General features: G+C 54.4%; 1 protein-coding gene across 4 annotated transcripts in view; it reads right to left on the reverse strand.

Annotated features, from left to right (window-relative positions):
- The window catches only part of TBC1D22A (TBC1 domain family member 22A), a 316,566-nt gene extending 304,125 nt beyond the window's left edge, over positions 1 to 12,441 (reverse strand). For all 4 annotated transcript variants that reach the window (XM_057557200.1, XM_057557199.1, XM_057557201.1 and 1 more), the window contains exon 1: positions 12,231 to 12,441. In XM_057557200.1, the coding sequence (XP_057413183.1) occupies positions 12,231 to 12,292 (62 nt within the window). In that variant the 5' untranslated portion in view covers positions 12,293 to 12,441. The remainder of the gene's footprint in view (positions 1 to 12,230) is intronic.
- Between the last annotated feature and the right edge of the window lie 6,465 nt (positions 12,442 to 18,906).

Raw genomic sequence — 18,906 nt, forward strand, 5'->3', positions numbered from 1 at the left:
TGGGAGGAGGAAGCAGGGAATGAGCCTAAGTTACAGAGCAGAAGCCAAGAAGGCAGGAGGAAGGAGAGCCCAATGTCGCAAGGCCTCTGGGTGTGACAATAAGGTGATTCTCTCCTGTGTATCCCAGAGAACTTCTTTCTGGTCTGAACTTGGACCACCTACACCAAGGCCCTGGCTCTGAAACAAAGACTGATGGGACAACACCAGAAGAGCTTTTTTTTTTTTTTTTTCATTAAAGGTTAAAGAGCAGTGAGTGAAAATAACAATGAATGAAACGGCAAAGAGTGAGAGGAGATAAAAGTAAAAGAAATACATCCAAGCTGCGGTGTCCTAAGCATCATAAAATAAATGAAAAATTATACGGCCACCTTTACGATTAACTGCCTCCCTGTACTTCAGACACATGAAGTAAACAGGCAAATCATGTAGTAACTCAGTTTACAGCCCATCAACCTCTCCAAGCAGAGTCATCACTCAATGTCTCCAGTAGTTTTCTGAAAGATGAACTAAATTAGCAACTGATTTACCATCAGGCGTGTTCTAACCACAGTGATGCTCCCCAGGTTTATAAAATATGTTCAGAAGGGGTAAGTTTTCCAAGGAAATTAACTTTAGAGGACTCTGGAGGAAAATGTACAAAACGCCATTATTACAACGGTAAACAATGCCACCATTCCTCCCGCCCACGGCATCATCTGAAATGGTCCCGCCCACAGAGTCAAGTGCAGACACACGTGGCCCTACAGGACCCTGAGCAAAGGGGCTCCGGGGCTGTCCCACCGTCAACACCCACGCTACGCCACCTGGCAGTGACGCTCGCCCCGTCCCCCAAGCTCTCAGCCACCTACTGAGCTCTCCCCACCGGGCCACGAGCTCCCTGTAAGAGGGCCTGGAGCTTGTCTCCTGTCACACTCCTTGGGGGCCCAGGAGCCAGTGGAGACGGGCAATTACTGATCCAATCAGCAAGCTGCTTCACAGATGGCTCTTCAGACAGGTCTTAGAAGTGAGGATGTTGACAATAAACTTCCCCCTCACATGGAAAAAGCAATGTGTGGAATATAATACTATAAATCAACTCTACTTCAGTTAGAAGAAAAAAGCAACGTGGGAGCTCACAGACCCAGAGAACAGACTGGCGGCTGCCAGAGGTGGGGCAGGGTGCGAAATGGGTGAAGGGGTCCACAGGCACACACTTCCACTAACAAGGTAAGTAAGTCCTGGGGATGTAACGCACAGCATGGTGACTGAAGTCAATAACACTGCCCTGCAGATGCGAAGGTTGCTTGGAATCTTACAAGTTCTCATCACGAGGAACAAGCGTGTGACTGTGTGGGGATGGACGTTAACTACACTTCCTGTGATCATTCCGCACTACGTACATAGAGCGAATCCTTAGGTTGCACACCTGAAAGTAACATAATACGTCAATTACATCTCCATAAAAGCACAATGTATGAATACGGGGGGGGGGGGGGGGGGGGGGGGGGGGGGGGGGTGTCTTTTGAAATTAACATGGAAAAGTCCACCCCCGCCAGCCCGGCAGTCGGCCGTCACTGGGTCCCATTTCCCCAGCTCTCCCCTCCTTGCTGCTTCTCACCCCGGCCCCTCTCCTGTCGACTTCGCCCCAGGCTCACCGCACTGAGCCGCTTCTCCTCTCCCAGTTCCTGCCAGCCTATCTGGATGCTCCTCAGACTCCTCCGTGCGTCCCGAAGCCCAGGGTGCCACCCCGCCTTCTTCCCAGTTCACGCGAAACCGCGCTCTCTCCTGGCGTTACTGGGCACCTCCAGTAAACACTCAAACAGCGGCCTCCAGGCCGAGCTGCTGCTGGCTCTCGGCCACAAATCACCACCTCACGTTAACGGGCCTGTCGCAAAAATCAGCTTTGCCCCCACTGCCATGCCTCACACCCACCACCCCAGACAGGACGCGACCCTCTGCAGTCACGCAAGTACAACACGACAGGCGCGGGCCGCCTCGTGCAGCCCCTGGCAGCCTCCTGGCTCTCTCCCTGGGCCGTCTGTGACACCTGAAACCCACCCGCTGTCCCCAGCGTCCCTCTCCTCCTGACCCCATCACTCACTCCTTCCGTGACTTAATCTCCAAGAACAGCGATCCCAAAACCCAAGATACTTGTTGCTACATTCAGTGCTCCCTTTTTTTTTTTTTTACTTTTTATTGGCATATAGTTGCTTTACAATGTTGTATTAGCTTCTGCTGTACAGCAAAGTGAATCCGTTATATGTATACATATATATATCTCCACTCTTTTTTGGATTTCCTTCCCATTTAGGTCACCACAAAGCACTGAGTAGAGTTCCCTGTGCTGTACAGTAGGTTCTCATCAGTTCAGTGCTCCCTTCTTTACTACACGAATACTTGAATGATTAAGCATTTTAAACCTGAAGGAGTTAAGTTCCAAAGACTAGAGCACATCCCCTCATAAGTGGGCGTAACTAGGCAACACCCTCTGAGGAGCCCCCAGCGTCCCAGCCTGCCGGGCCCTGTCAGAGCCACTTACAGTCATGGTGGCTGATGAGCCCACGTGCGGCTGGGACATAAAATGCAGTAATGGCTCCATGACTGGCTTTGGCACAGGAAACTAACCCAAGCTAGGGAGTAATTCTAAAGGAATCAAAACGGGGTGCAGGAGGCGGCAGCGCCGGTCTGTCTGAGACTAACCCGTAGCACTAGCCACCCCAGGACGGTAACCGGCCCCGTAAGACAATCCCCACGCCCTAGACGGCGGGAGGGATACAGTGCGGTGAAGACTGGGGGGCCGGGAGGTCTCCCGCACTCTCCTCCTCCTGCATTCTGTAATGGCAAGGCCAGACCCCTTCTGCTTCCCACCCAACCGGCTGGCCTCGCCACCTGCAAACACGCGTACGTGACAAGAGAGGCAGGTGCTGAGCGCCCCCTAGGGGCTGCCTCCCGCCTCCGAGGTCCCGTGACGCCGAGGGACCCCTCCCCTCTCCAAGACCCCGTCCTCTGCCCCGCCTCTCCACGCGCACCGTGCCCATGCCCTGTGACAAGCCCGGACCCCGCCGAGGGCTTTCGGCCGAGGGTCAGGAGCCCACCCGGAAGACAGGCATCGAACATCGCTTGTCTCGCTGCGTGTGAGCCTGAGCGCCAGCAAGGGCATCCTGTCTTTGAGGCTAGTAGAAACGCTCACGGAAAGAAGGCGCACGGCAAACCCTGCAGCGAGCTGTGTGAGGGAGCAGGGCGAGAGCGGCCCGAGGCACATCTGAGAACTGTGTCACCGTCTGGCCCCGGCAGCACGGGCCAAGCTCGAGTGTGCAGCCCGGGTGAGAAGGAAGACGGAGGGCCATGCCCGGGCCGGAACACCCTGGCAGTGCCGGTGAACTCCAGACCCCGGGAGGATGGACCACGGGGAACAGAGCGCTAATGCGGTCAGGAGCCCAGAAACGCACAGGGCGGCGGAGGGAAAGGGCTCTGCCCTCCGCCCACATGCTTGAGTTCAAAGCCAGCTCGCTCACCGCTCACCGAGGGGCCTCGGGCGGAGCGCAGCAGACGGGCGAGGGCTGCCGCGGGGTCTGCACCCGCAGGGCCCCCTGCCCAGCTGCGCTAGTAACACTAACAGCAGCTTCAGCCCTGAGCCCTCCTAACCCCAGTAAGAGAACCCGTAACCATTCTAAGCAACTCAACTCCCCGACAGCTACATGCGCCTTTGCCACCTTCAGCACTCAGGCTGGGATTTCCACGTGAATCCCCCCAAAAGAGGAAACAGCATCAGAATGAGGGAACAAAAGGACCAGGGACACTCAAAACAGAAGTGCCCTGTAGCACGGAGCCCAGAAATGGGAAGAACCCAGGCTGCCGCGTCCCCTCTGGGCCTCCTGACCCTCTGCCTCTCTGTGAGGGGGGGGACGTCTGGGTGAACCTAGAAGCTGCCCCTCTCACCCCTGGAGAACCCGGAAAGAGGAAGTCCGTGTACAAGGAACCGGGTCCCACCCCCCGCCCCGGGCCAGGCCCACCGCCAGCTCAGCTGCAGCCTGTGAAGTCTGTAAAGGACCCCTCAGCATTCCCGCTGCTGCTGGCCCGAACCTGTGTGTCAAGAGCCCGAAACAAGGGAGGTGCTCAATAAGCAGGCGCAGGTATGCGGTGTCACTGCAAGGCCAGCACCAGCACCATCTCCGTCCACGGCTCCACCTCCCGCCTGGGGCGCAGAGCCAACACCTGCCCGCGGATATGGTTCACAGCCACTCTCCCCGGAATCCTCCGGAGGGAGAACCAGGCGGTCGGTTGTGTCTGCCTCCCCGGGCCGAGCACGGAGGCATCCCCCACGTGCAGCCCAGCCCCTCCAAGGCCGGGACCCCCGCTGCACCCAGAGGGCCCGCACGGGCCAGTCCTCACGCTGCATGCGTTCCACTGAGGAGCGGATAAGCCCAGGAGTGGGAGATGGTGGAGCTTCCAAAGAAGGCCCGGCGGGGGCGGGTGTCACGCCCTGGCCCCAGGTCACCGAGCCGCTGCCCTTGTCCTAGCTGTACGCGGGCCAGGCGGGGCCACTCCAGTGGGAACAGAAAAACGGAGGCGAGGGCTCCCAGCGCCTGTTCTGTTCATTCCCACCCCCAACCTCTGCTCCTGCCTTCACAGGACTCAGGGGGGTGAAACACCTCCTCCAGCTCTCATTTTACTAAATTTTAAAAAAACAGAACAAATCCAAAATCATCAAGGATTTTTTTTTAAGTCATTTTTGTCCTCATCTAAAATTAACCCAAAAGAGTCCAGATTTGCAACATTAGATAAACATTTAAGAGGGGAAAAAAATGATTTCATTTTAAATTTATTTTTTCAAAATGTTTCCAGACAAAATAAAAGGTGTTTCATAACATGAAACATGACCACTGGAAAGCAAACAAGTAAAACAAACTATGTATTTAGCCAAACCCCACCCTCAGATGCTTCCACGGTGCTCAGCACAGCAAGACCATCTCCACGCACGGGTGGCAACCAGACCGATGCCCCACACACAAAACACAAAGTCACTGCCAGAGCACGGACTCCTGGGCTCCTCATGACAGGGAAAACTAGGAATAAAGAGACACCCCAAACAGCCACTCCGGAAGCACCACCAAGAAAACAAGCCAGGTCTATAAACACACAAGACAGGAGAGCAGGTGGGGTAGCAGCTCAGAACTTCTGAGGAAAGAGAGGCACAGCCTCCACTTGGCCCCTGGACCCGAGAGGACACGGAACAGAGAAGACCCCTCCGACTTTGCAGAGCTCACCAGTGAGGGCCCAGCCCACCCGTGAAGACTGGCCGAGGTACCGGCCCACGTTCAAGTGCAGAACCCCTTCCCCACCCGAAGGCCCTCGGGCACGCTTCCCTGCCCCTCCACCTCCCCCGCAGGGCTCTGCTTTCCTGCAGCCGCTGTAACAAACTTACTGCCTTCAAACATTCCCACCCATCATCTTAACACTCTGGAGGTCAGAGGTCCGGCATGGATCTCCCAGGCTAAAGTCCAGGGGTCGGCCCGCTGCATCCATTCTGGAGGCGGTCCTGGGGAGAATCCATTTCCTGCTCATCCGGGTCGCTGGCAGAATTCAGTTTCTAGCAGGTGCAGAACCAAGGTCCCCATCTTCCTGCTGACCAAAAGCACAGGCTGCTCCCCGCTCCTAGAGGCCACAGGTGCCCTGGCTCGGGGCCCCGTCCTCCATCTTCAAAGCCAGCAAGCGCAGATCAGACAGAGCCACCTGTGTCCAATCTCTGATACTTTTAAGAGCTGATGTGACTGTGCTGGGCCCACCAGATAATCCAGGGCAACCTCTCCATCTCAGGGGCAGCTGACGGGCAACCTTAATTCCATCTGCAACGTAATTCCCCTTTGCCGTGGAACTGACACGTCACAAGCTCTGAGGATGAGGACGTGGACATCTCGGGGGGGACCCCACCCCTCAGGCCAGAACCCTGGGGGTCAGCTCAACCCCCAACACCCCGCCCATCAGTGACCCCTTCGAGGCCCACCGCAGCCCGGGCCCTGAACCTGTCCACTCCCCCCGCCCACAGCCGCTGCCCTGGTCCCCACTTCCCGTGCCCACTTCCTCTCACCCTCTCTTCGAGGCGGAGGAACAGGATGAAGTGCTTCCTCATGGCTCTCGGGACCAAGACCCAGATCTTCTCCAGGGCCTGGAAGCCCTGCGTGCTCTGGGCCCCGCGCACCCCTCCTCACTTCCTCCTCAGGGTCTCCCTGCGGAGAGCTCCGACCCCGACCCCGACCCACACCTCTGCGTGGCAGGCTGGCCCCTGCTCCAGCCCCGGGTCCCAGCCTAGGCGAGACCTCCTCTGGGGGCGGGGGGGGAACGTGGCATTCTACGGACGCGGGGCTCCGCTGTTCTGCCCCCATCACCAGGCTGCGGCCGTGGGAGCCTGCAGACTGCTTGTGTATCAGGTGTTCACTGTCTCCTTCGGCCTGAGGACCCCGAGGCCCACGCCCCTGCTCGGCATTCCGCGTGGTACCTGGCGCACTGAAGGTGCTCCAGTATTTTCTGAATGAACCGTGCCCCGCCACGCTCCTCTCCTGCAGCTGACGACTGACGGTGGCCTGCGGAGACGACAGCTGAGCTGAGCGTCCCCCTTGCTCAGGGCCACCTCGTGGCCGTTGACAGCTGTGCGCTGAAAGCTGCCGGGGCCAGCACACCGCGAATGGTCTTCTGCCCCACGTCTACCCGAGCACCCATGGCCCTGCCATATTCAGTCCCGGCCTTTCTTGCTGCCACCGCACTTACAAATGTCACCCTTCACCTGCCCCAGCGGCCCGCCTACCCTGCTGTCAGCAGAGCACACTGCCAGGCAGAGCCGTGCTAAAATAGCAAGCATCAGATCCACGCTGAAAGGCTGCCTGCGTTCTCCCACCCAGTGTGCTATGATTTCATCTTGGCATTTAAAGTTAAGTGTAGCAAGAATGCTAAGTGCAACTGCAGAAAGCCACAGCCCCGTGGGAGCCAAGCAAGTCAATGGCCCACGAAAGAACAGGCCCAGAGAGTCAGAGGCTGAACCTTTTCTGATTCCTATCATCAACTTCCTGATTCTTATCAAACCACCACCGCCTCTCACCTGGATGTTCGCAAAGCCTCCTAACTGGTCTCCCTGCTTCCGCCCTGGCCCTCTCGGCCCCCCAGTCTACCTACAACAGGGCAGCCAAAGGAATCCTGCTAAACCAAAGGCAGGGCATGCCGCTGCCATAATCCTCCAAAGGCTCTCCCTTCACTCGGAAGAAAAGACTGGGAGGCCCTGTCTTTCCTGGGACCATGAGGCCCACCACTCCCACCTTTCAGGCCTCGTGCCCCACAAGTCTCTCCCCCCCTCAGCAGTGGTCACACCGGCCCCCCGGGCTTCTCCTCAGACACACCAGCATCGCCCCCGAACCAGGGCCTTTGCAAGAGCTCAGCCCTCTGCCTGGACGACTCTTTCCCGGCCACCCAGGAGGCCTGTTCCCTCACCTGCTGCAAATCTTGCTCAAATGTCACCTGCTCTGTTAGAGCTTACCTGGTCACCTTATCACCATGACACTCTCCCCACGGCACCTGCCCCCGAAAGATCTATCCCGCTTCCCTGCTCTGTTTTGATAGCAGTCATCACCTCTGACAGTTAACTCTCTACTTAGTTATTCTCGAGGGATTCCCTGGTGGTCCAGTGATTAGGACTCAGTGCTTTCACTGCCAAGGGCCCTGGTCTGATCCCTGGTCGAGGACTAAGATCCCACAACCCGTGAGGTGCAACCAAAAACAAAAAACAAAAACTTAAGTTATTCTCTGCCTCTCCCACTCTGCTGTTAGCTCTGTGAGAGCACAGATTTTGGTCTGTTTTGTTCAGTGATGCATCTCTAGCACCTGGAACCATTACTGGCACATAATCTGGGTTAAATAAATATTTGCTGAATAAATAAATTATCAGACTCTCAAAACTGATCCAAGAGGCCTCTCTTCTTCTCGTCTAAGAGAACAGGGTTAGGCCAAGCAAATATCCTCCTGTAGGTCACAACCACTTAGGTCTAAAGCAACTCCCTAGGTTATACATGCAGAAACTGATGGCCCTGGGGGCAATATGAGGAAGGTGAAGGTCACAGAGAGATTAACAGAAAATGATGGCTAAAACCTGGACCACCCAATTCCCAGTCAGACGTCTTTCCACCATATCACACATTCTGCCTCATCCAGAGAAGAAGTTTCTAAGGAAGCATCAGCCAAATACATAATCTAAGGACCAGGGTGTGCACAGAATAGGGGGATCTACCAACAACACCACCTCGTGCAGTGTAAGCCCTTGGCCAAATCACTCAGTCTCTCCAGGTTAATCTGGAAAACAGTTCGGATCAACCACCACTTATTGATTTGGCAGTAACAATGCAAAGATGAGTAAGGCACGCTCCCTAAACACGCAGAGCTCTCCGTCTGGTGAAGAAAACAAGCACTTTCCAACACTGAGTGTGACGCACAAAGGGGTACTTTAGTCCAGACTGCATGAAAACAGGCCAGCCCTGACCAGGAGGTACACTGGAGGCGAGTTCTTAAAAATCTTTCAAAAGTAAGCCCAGCAGGGACTTCCCTGGAGGTCCAGTGGTTAAGACTCCGCGCTCACAATGCAGGGGCACGGGTTCCATCCCTGGTCGGGGAACTAAGATCCCACATGCCACACAGCGAGGCCAAAAAATTAATAAATAAATAAGAAAAATAAAAAGCCAGGCAAAGGAGAGGGAAGGGAGGAAAAGAACATTCTGGTCAGCTATGAAAGCATGAAACTGACAGAGGCATCACACAGCAGGTACAGCAAGGATCCTACAGCAAGGATCAGCACCAATGAAGGCAAAGCTCAAAGCAACGAGGGGCGGGAGATGGGGCTAAAGAATTGAGCGGGCTCAGGTTATAAAGGGCCTTAGACATCATGCAAAAACACTTAAGCTTCTCAGCATGGCATTTCGGGGAAAACAACCAAGGGGCTTTAAACCAGCCTACCTCACTGAGTGTCAGAGTGTGCTTGGAGGACAGAGTGTGTTTTGTAAATTCTAAAACACCAGAGACACGAACACTTGCAGAGCGCCAGGAATAGCACCTGGCAAATAGTAAGTGCTCGATGAATAGCAGCCACTACTGTCATAGGAATTATTACTAAGGAATTACTAATTATAAAGGATTGTGCTATACAAAAGAGCCTTTACCAGTTCCATATTTTGTGGTGGGTGTATTCTTCCTCCTTTGAGTTTCTCGGGGTTGAGGCCCACACTCAAAAAAAGTTAATCACAGGAACCACTCAAAAGAGCTGGCATGGGGCTTCCCTGGTGGTGCAGTGGTTGGGAATCAGCCTGCCAATGCAGGGGACACGGGTTCGAGCCCTGGTCTGGGAAGATCCCACATGCCGCGGAGCAACTGGGCCCGTGAGCCACAACTACTGAGCCTGCGCGTCTGGAGCCTGTGCTCTGCAACAAGAGAGGCCGCGATAGTGAGAGGCCCGCGCACCGCGATGAAGAGTGGCCCCCACTCGCCGCAACTGGAGAAAGCCCTCGCACAGAAACGAAGACCCAACACAGCCAAAAATAAACATAATAAATAAATAATAAATAAAAATTAAAAAAAAAAAAAAAAAAAAAGAGCTGGCACGACCGCTGGAAGCCAGCTAGGATCTGACAGCACCGAGCTTGGGTAGGTAAAGACCAGGTATGCGGCCAGTGGTCACCACAGGGAGGTCATCTACTGACAGGGAAACGGGCACACCTTTGCAACTCCTCCTGTCGCCTGAAACAGCAGCACTGCCAGAGACGAGGCCACAGGAGGCGAGGGGCACGCAGCGGCTGTGCAGGCCTTTCCGGGCGAGCCGACCTCTCCTCCTCGCCCTGCCCTCTGCAGTGACAGCCTCCAGGAGGCCTCCAAGACTCCACTCCAAGTCTGGGACTATCACACGGGAGCTGCCCTCAAAAACGCCTAAGGCACGGCACAGCATCGGAGTCCAAGGGAAAAGCAAGGCTGTCTTTGGGAATGCAGGATTTCACAGAAGAAAGTTCAGGACAGTATTATTTTCCTGTGGCTGTCACAACAAAGTACCACAAACTTAGCGGCTTAAGACAACAGAAATTTATCCTGTCACAGTGCTGGAGGCTACAAGTCCAAAGTCAAGGTGTCGGCAGGGCCATGCTCTCTCTGAAGGCTCTAGGAGAGGATCCTTCCCTGCCTCTCCTAGCTCCTACTGGCTGCCACGAATCCTCAGCCTGCCTTGGTTTGTAAAGGCATCACTCCAGTCTGTCTCCATCTTCACATGCCATCTTCCCTGTGTCTGTCTCTCTGTGTGCAAATTTCCTTCTTCTTATAAGGACGCCAGTCACTGGACTAGAGCTCACTCTAATCCAGTGTGACCTCATTTCTCATTTTAACTTGATTCCATCTGCAAATACCCTATTTCCAAATATGGTCACATTCACAGGGTCCGAGGACCTGAATTGGGGCGGGGGGGGGGGGCACTACTGAACCCAATACAAGGACAAATACCCAAGAGACATGGTCATCAATCCAAAGGTTTATTCACCATTATAACTACACACAGGAGCTCGATTATTCTCACACCTCAGCTGGTTGTTAAGAATCAGAATCTATTTAGACGGAGGAGGAACCAAAGTCTCAAGACCTAAAAACAACACACAAAAGTTCTACTGCCACGTGGCTCCTTTCCTTGGAGTCTGTGTTCTAGAGCATGTGTTCCTGTCACTGCTAGGACCTCCTATTCTCTGCTATTCCAGGATTTTCACATCATCCTGGACCCTGACATTGGTTTTGATGAAACCTCTTATTGTTCTTCAATCAAGCACAGTCCTAAGGACTTCCCTGGTGGCACAGTGGCTAAGAATCCACCTGCCAATGCTGGGAACACGGGTTCGAGTCCTGGCCCAGGAAGATCACACATGCTGAGGAGCAACTAAACCCGTGCGCCACAACTGCTGAGCCTGCACTCTAGAGCCCACGAGCCACAACTACTGAGCCCGCGTGCCACAACTCCTAAAGCGCGCACGCCTAGAGCCCGTGCTCCACAACAAGAGAAGCCACCGCAATGAGAAGCGACACACCACAACGAAGAGAAGCCCCCTCTCACCGCTACTAGAGAAAGGCTGTGCGCAGCAACGAAGACTCAACACAGCCGAAAATAAAATATAAACAAATAAATAAATAAATTTAAAGGAAAAAAACCCCACAGTCCTCTGGAGTAAAATAGGGTGCCTGGCCAACTTCAGTGACCCCCTCCAAAGTCGCTTTTCTGAGCAGTCAGGAACTCATACTGCTAACTCCCAGACCATTCTGAAAATTAAACCTTTCTGACTCGACACAGTGCATTCCAAAGTTTACAATTCTATCACTCAAACAATAGTGTTTACTATGCAACACTTACGAATAAACTGTGCTTATGAATGGTTCTACTTGGAGTTAAGACCACAATTCTTAATTTTCAGTATCTCAGACTTTAGTTTCCAAACTGAACAGTGTGTAGAAATCTTGTAGTTTATCTCTAATCTATTTTCACCAGCAGCTGATTTTATCCTAGGCGTTTTGCCCGTCACGTCTCCCATGTTTCCTAGGGCCCTGGCTGGGCTGGGTGACACATCAATCAGAGGAGGACTTTGGAGTTGTACAGCTTCCAGGGTGCACCCAGGTCGCTGCAGGCACTTAACTAAAAAAAAAAAAAAAAAAAAAAAAAATTTGCTTCCTGTTGCTGACTCAAGACAGGAGTTGGCTTTGAGGCCAGAAAGTGGGAACACGGAAATCCACAGGGAGCCTCAAGTATTCTTCCTCGCCCAGGGCAAAAGCAGCAGCCCACAGGAGAGACGAGAACGCCAATCAAGCGGGTCAAAACCACCACGCCCCCTGCAGAAACCGAGCTCGCGGGCGGGCGCAGACTGCCCCGGCCACTCTCCTCACTCCACCAACTCCTCGCGGCTGGAGCCGAGTGGGTTCCTTGCAGCTTCCCCAGGGGGCCGAGGAGTTTCGCAGAAGAGACCCTGCCGGTCTCGGGACAAGCCTGCCGGCAGCTCCTCCTCCTCCTTTCTGGCCTCGCTCCTACGTGCAACCACTGTCACCTCCCAGACCCCACGATCCGACCCCCAGGACACCCCGAGAGGTCTCCTCAGAGCCCAGGTCACCCCTCCCCAGACCCCGACTCCACCGCAGCCCAGCGGGCCGAAGCGCCCAGCTGACCTCTGACCTCTGACCCCGACCCGGGTCCCCGTCACACCCACCTGCCCGGGACCTTGGTGTTGCTGCGCTTCCAGAACTGCTTCCTGGCCCCGTCGCTGGCCATGGCCTCTCCTTATCCCTCAGACCCGCAGCCCCGACACCCCGAGGGCGGCCAACCCGCCCCGGCGGCCCTTTCCGGTACCCCGGGTGGCCCCTCACTGGTCCCGGGATTCCGGAGGGTAGAGCCGAGAGGCTCTTCCGCCTCCCTCCGGAAGTTGTGCCTCCGCGCGGCCGGAAGTCCCGCCTCCGACCCAGGCGCACGTGACGGACGCGGCGGGGCCTGACGTCACTAAAAGGCGTCTAAGGGGCGGTGCCGCGGAGGAAGCGGATGGGTAGTCCTTTTTCCTGCAGGCTTCTTAGGCCTGGTGTTCGGCCCAGGGTTCTCCTGCTGCGCGAAGTGGCAGGATAATGGTCCTAACCCGAGGGCGAGGCGACGCGGAGACCGAAAGCACCTCGCTGCGGGTGGTGGTCGAGGAGGTGTCTGTCGCCCGCACTTGCTAGGGATCGGTAAATACCAAGTGGCTGACTTACCGCTGCAGTCAGTGCAGCGAGGTGAGAACCGTAAGGAAGTGGTCGGGGTTTGTGAGGGGCAGGGGTGGGGCCCGGGGAGGGGGCAGGTGGGTCGGGGAAGGAGGGGGTTGGGCCAGGCATCGGCTGAAGCGTGAAGGTTCCCCCACCGGAGCCTTGGCCGCGGGCGGCTACCGGCACTTGAAACGTGCAGGTGAAATACACCCAGGACTTCAGTAACAAAGAAGGAATGATGACGCTGATTTTTATGTTGGGTACACGTTGAAGTAAAGTATTTTGTCTATTGGATTCAATAAATGTATTGCTAAAATTACTTTCACATTCCTTTCTCCTTTTTTTCAAAGTAGCTACCAGAAAATTAGAAATTACGTATGTGGCTGCATTATATTTCTGTCGGCGGTAGACCTAACCTGAGAGGTCAGGTACCGGCATTTCAGACGGGAGCGCAGTGCGGCTTTGGGGAGCCGCTTGACAGACGCGTGCCAGTTCTTGATGATATTTTCTGATTAAAGTTTTCCGTGCCTCCTCACTTATGATAAGTAACATTGATGTAGTACTTGCTGTACGCAGGGTATTGTGCTAACTACTTTACGTGTATTATCTCAGTCGTATGCCAACCAGCGCCTCAGTAAAGGCTGCCCCCGGCCCTCAGAGCAGAGTGAGTGGCTCTCTCAGATCCCTTGAGACACTGAGTTTTCTATCCTGTCTCGTAATAGCAAAGGCTTCCCACAGCCCTGGTCCCCGCCCTGGAACATTTACCGCCTGTCTTTCTTCCCACGGAGCCCATAGGGTACTGCAAGATACTGCTGGGCGGGTGAGACCTGTGTCTTCTGCTTCTACAGCTAACACAGTAAGCGTTTGTTAAACGGATGACACATGGGAGGTCTCCAGGGATCCCCTTCTGTCACAGCCACAGAATCTCCCTGAGGCGATCGCAGTGGGTCCCTGGGGATCCCCTGCTGACAGAACCTCAGTAGACGCTCAGGGCTACAGTGCTGCACAGCCTGAGGAACTATCCCGGCATCCTGTCCTTTCATGACCTCAGTGACTCTCCAGAGATGTCCTGCTAAAGCCTCAGTGGATCCTTAGGGACCCCTTCCTGGACATAGCCTCAGGAAGCCTCCTGGGATCCTTGCGTAGGGGGGCTCAGGAAGGCCCCAGGGATCTGTTCCCAATATACAGCCCCGGGGCCTCCCCAGAGGTCTTCCTCAGTGATCAGCTCCTGACAGCCTCAGGGATGCCCTACCGACAGGAGATTTTCCCCGTCTCAATTTAGCTTCTTGCGAGAATCAGTGAGTGGGGTGGCAGCAGAACTAAGATGGTAGAGTTTAGAAAGGGAAGATTGACAGCAGTCAGCGAGCGACTGATTGGATGTAATTATAACATCTTAGGTTTGATTGCTCCCCATAACTTACCTAATGCTTTCCTGTCTACTGTCTCTTAGGGGAGGGAGTTAGTTACAGGGAGACTAAGATTGACTCGAAGGATTCAAGACTGAGCAAAGGATTACTAGTACCACTGACAGAAACCTCAAAGCAAGCGGTGAGCCTGTTTGCAGCCAGGTTTATGGTTGGTTTAGGACATGTTGGGTTTGAGGTCAGATGTCAGGCCTCAGCCAAGCACTAGGTTAGAGGACATATTGGTCTCCAGGTGAGGAGACGGGGTTACACAGGGGAGGACAGGCCAGGGCGAAGTCCCAGGACCGGTGGGCAGGCATAGGTCAGCATCAAGAGCAACGTAATCAAAAAACAAAGTCAAGTTAGAGAGAATCTCCAGAAATGGGTTCAGGCGGGGGCGTGTGGTAGAGATGGATGTGAGGGAGTATCTGGAAGAAGGCCAGGCGTGAAAGCCAGAGTCCTACAGAGGTAGAGTCGAGGAACGGGACCCATGCAGGAGTCAAACAGGACGTGTGCATGAGCACAGAGAGTGAACGAGTGAGCCTTTATTCACCTGAGCGGCAAACATAAGAGGCTTCCTTTCACTGAGATTCAGACTAATGTAAAAACCAAGGTGGTGGGCTTCCCTGGTGGCGCAGTGGTTGAGAATCTGCCTGCCGATGCAGGGGACACGGGTTCGAGCCCTGGTCTGGGAAGATCCCACATGCCGCGGAGCAACTAGGCCCGTGAGCCACAACTACTGAGCCTGCATGTCTGGAGCCTGTGCTCCGCAACAAGAGAGGCCAGAATAGTGAGAGGCCCGCGCACCGCGATGAAGAGTGGCCCCCGCTTGCCGCAACTAGAGAAAGCCCTCGCACAGAAACGAAGACCCAACACAGCCATAAATAAATAAATAAATAAATAAAATTAAAAAAAAAAAAAAAAAAAACCAAGGTGGGCTTCCCTGGTGGCACAGTGGTGAAGAATCCGCCTGCCAATGCAGGGGACATGGGTTCGAGCCCTGGTCCGGGAAGATCCCACATGCTGCAGAGCAACTAACCTCGTGCACCACAACTACTGAGCCTGCGCTCTAGAGCCTGCGTGCCACAACTACTGAAGCCCGTGCACCTAGAGCCCGTGCTCCGCAACAAGAAAAGCCACCGCAATGAGAAGCCCACGCACCACAATGAAGAGTAGCCCCTGCTCGCCGCAACTAGAGAAAGCCCGTGTGCAGCAATGAAGACCCAACGTAGCCAAAAATAAATAAATAAAAATAAATACATCTATTTAAAAAAAAAAAAAAAAACCAAGGACATACCATTTCACACTTAACAAAAAATTTAAAAATCTGTCAGTGGGGCTTCCCTGGTGGCGCAGTGGTTGAGAATCTGCCTGCCAATGCAGGGGACACGGGTTCGAGCCCTGGTCTGGGAAGATCCCACATGCCGCGGAGCAACTGGGCCCGTGAGCCACAACTACTGAGCCTGCGCGTCTGGAGCCTGTGCTCCGCAACAAGAGAGGCCGCGACAGTGAGAGGCCCGTGCACCGCGATGAAGAGTGGCCCCCGCTTGCCACAACTAAAGAAAGCCCTCGCACAGAAACGAAGACCCAACACAGCCAAAAATAAATAAATAAATAAATAAAATTAAAAAAAAAAAAAATCTGTCAGTGCCAAAATTGATGACAATGTGGATTTATGAGCAGTGCATAAGTCAGGGTGCAGCGATTCACTGCTGGTGGGAGCATAAATTCATTCAATAACTTTGGACAGCTATCTAACAATTTTTTGTAGTTAAAGGTGCACATACCCTACAAGCCAGGTGTGTACCCTAGAGCGACTCGCCTGTGTACAAAGACAGGAACGTTCATTGCAATGTTGCTCCTGGGGAAAACTGATCAATTACACATAGTTTTCCGGAGAATGCTATACGATAGTAAAAATGAATAAGTTATTTACATGTCAACATGAATGGATTTCACAAGCAATGTTGAGTGAAAAAAAGTTGAATGTGAATGCATGTGGTATGATACCACTTCATTCCCTTTTTTTAGAGTAAAAGAATACTAAAAGCTAAATTCAGGAGTGTGGTTGCCTCTGGGTGTTGGTGGGGACTTTGATCGGTGAGGAATTTACAGAGAGTTCAGTTGTTTTATGCTTTATTTCTTAAGGCAGATGGACTGTGTCCAGGTGTTTGTTTTATTCTTTGTGACTTTTTGCATGTATAAATTGTTTCATAATACATGAAAATGTAATTACAGAACTCTCACTCTGTTATGCACTGAGCTACCTCAAACACTTTTTGGAAAAGGCAAGCGTAAATGCTGCAGCAATGAAGGAACAGCGCTGAGGCTTGGAGGAGTCAGGTCCACTGATAGGTCTGTAGCTATTGTTTCAGGTTGAGTAGCTATGACGGGACAAAAAAGCAACCGGGAACGTCGTTGCCGAAGCCAGGAGACAAGAGAAAACTGGGTGCTGCCTAACAGGTGGGGATTGAGGATGGCAAGATCTGTGGTGCAGGCTGGGTTTCCCAGGAAGCAGATTGTGAGACAGATATTTCCATGCAGGTGGCTTACTGGGGAGAAGTTAAACTGGGAGGGGCTACAGTGGAACATGGGGCCAACCCCGAAGGATGGCCCCCAGAGATGTCTTGAGATGAACAGGTGGAGCCTTTGCACGGCTGCATGGACGAGTCACTGAATGTGGGCTGCCCCCTGGGAAGGTGCGTAATCTTGGGAGAGGAGGTGCCTTCTGCCGAGGTCAGGTCCCAAGGAGGGACTTATCTCCAAGCCATCAGCAGCCGACGCTGCCAGCAACTGAGGGGAATGAGAGCCTTGGTCTTCTAGGAGGAGTCTGGGCGGTGTGACGCAAGCGCGTCTGCGGCAGCCCGCCCTCTGCCCCACGCAGATCTGCTGGCTTCACGTAAGTTCACCGGCTAGGAAGGCGTCTCCAGGATTCTGGTTGGTCCCTTTTCTGGATAAACTTCGGGGAGGAGGTTGACGACGTGACCCTGGAGCCACCGCAGTGACTGTCCCTCCACCATCACCTGCTGTCGACGCCCTCCCGCTGCCAGCCCTAACCCTGCCCCTACCTGGTAGCGCCTCTGCTGTTCTAGGTCACCTACCTGTTGGAGTGATCCAGACTCTCATCCTAGAGGCCTCGGAGCCGCTGGTCACTGACGGCGCCCTCCTCGGGCCGTGGCTGCTCTACTTGCCCACATGCCATTAATGCTGGTCAGAGAGACACCCCAGTGGCTCATGTAGGTGCCGCACGTGACCTTGCTGCCCTCACCACACAGGAGCACCCCTGCCTCCCCCATGGTGAGGAGGAGACGCCTCTCCTTGCCTGCTAGTTTCCTGGCACAAGGAACCCCAAGTGAGTGAACTTAAAGTTCAGTGAGACTCTCGCTGTGTCCTTTTCTGAAAGCGTTCCCACTCTGGGATTCGGGACCTCTAGAAGAGGCCAGAATTGTGAGAACAGGGAACACGAACTCCCCTGAGAGTGCCGACAGTCGGGGCCCCGCTCCCACCCCTGCCTCCTGCACCCGCGCCTTCACTTGGAGGGGCCCCCGCTCCCACCCCTGCCTCCTGCACCCGCGCCTTCACTTGGAGGGGCCCCCGCTCCCACCCCTGCCTCCTGCACCCGCGCCTTCACTTGGAGGGGCCCCCGCTCCCACCCCTGCCTCCTGCACCCGCGCCTTCACTTGGAGGGGCCCCCGCTCCCACCCCTGCCTCCTGCACCCGCGCCTTCACTTGGAGGGGCCCCGCTCCCACCCCTGCCTCCTGCACCCGCGCCTTCACTTGGAGGGGCCCCGCTCCCACCCCTGCCTCCTGCACCCGCGCCTTCACTTGGAGGGGCCCCCGCTCCCACCCCTGCCTCCTGCACCCGCGCCTTCACTTGGAGGGGCCCCGGCACCTTACAGGGCAGACACCGCGGCTTGAAGGACGGCGCCCCAGGTTTCATCGCTCTGTCAGGGCGCAGCCTCGGGGGGGCACGGAACATGTAGTAGGACCGGTGGGTCCGGTGGCTGTGTGCTCAGTACCACCACCTCCTCGGCTGTAAAGTGGGACCCTTGGGCCAGTGCAAGGCTGTGCACGGTTTCCTGTGGATGCATCGAACAGTCTGAGACCCACACACGGGATACATGTGTTCCAATCATACACAAACGGAGACCAGACCAGAAAATTCCCTGAGCAGACAAAACCAGTTTAGTCACACAAGCAAAGCTCAATTTAGCTTATTTTCCAAGACAAGCGAGGCTAACGTGACCTGGGTCACTTCTTGCTTATTCTTCTGCGAATCATAAGCGAAACTTAAATTGTTCCCCAAAATTGATATGAGGAAACCACTAACCAGTTCCTTTCATTTAACAAAATTGTAACCAATCACTGTGAAGAATAAACACTCGCTGCCTCCAGACTATGTAAGCTGCTTTGTAACATACTGTGAGCCTCATTCCACGTGGTCACAGGGCGCCTCTGCTGGCCCGCTTGGGTCACCTACCTGCCGCCCCTGAACCAATCTGTGTGGCCTGGAAATGCCACAGCAGCCTGGTCAGTGAGCATGCCCCTTTGTAGCTAGCCGTGGACAGGTGGCCTGGGCGCTGGGGAGAGACCTCAACACCTCCTGCCCCACCAGCACCACCTACGGCAGGGGCCATCTGACAAAAACTGATTTGACGACCTAAATATGCTGCTTGGTTTGTCATTACATTTTTAATTGGACAAAATATATGCCATGTCTGATACAGTATTAATATACGGAAATCTTATAAAT

Source organism: Balaenoptera acutorostrata, chromosome 11 (assembly GCF_949987535.1).
Source record: "Balaenoptera acutorostrata chromosome 11, mBalAcu1.1, whole genome shotgun sequence".
Taxonomy (NCBI): Eukaryota; Metazoa; Chordata; class Mammalia; order Artiodactyla; family Balaenopteridae; genus Balaenoptera; species Balaenoptera acutorostrata.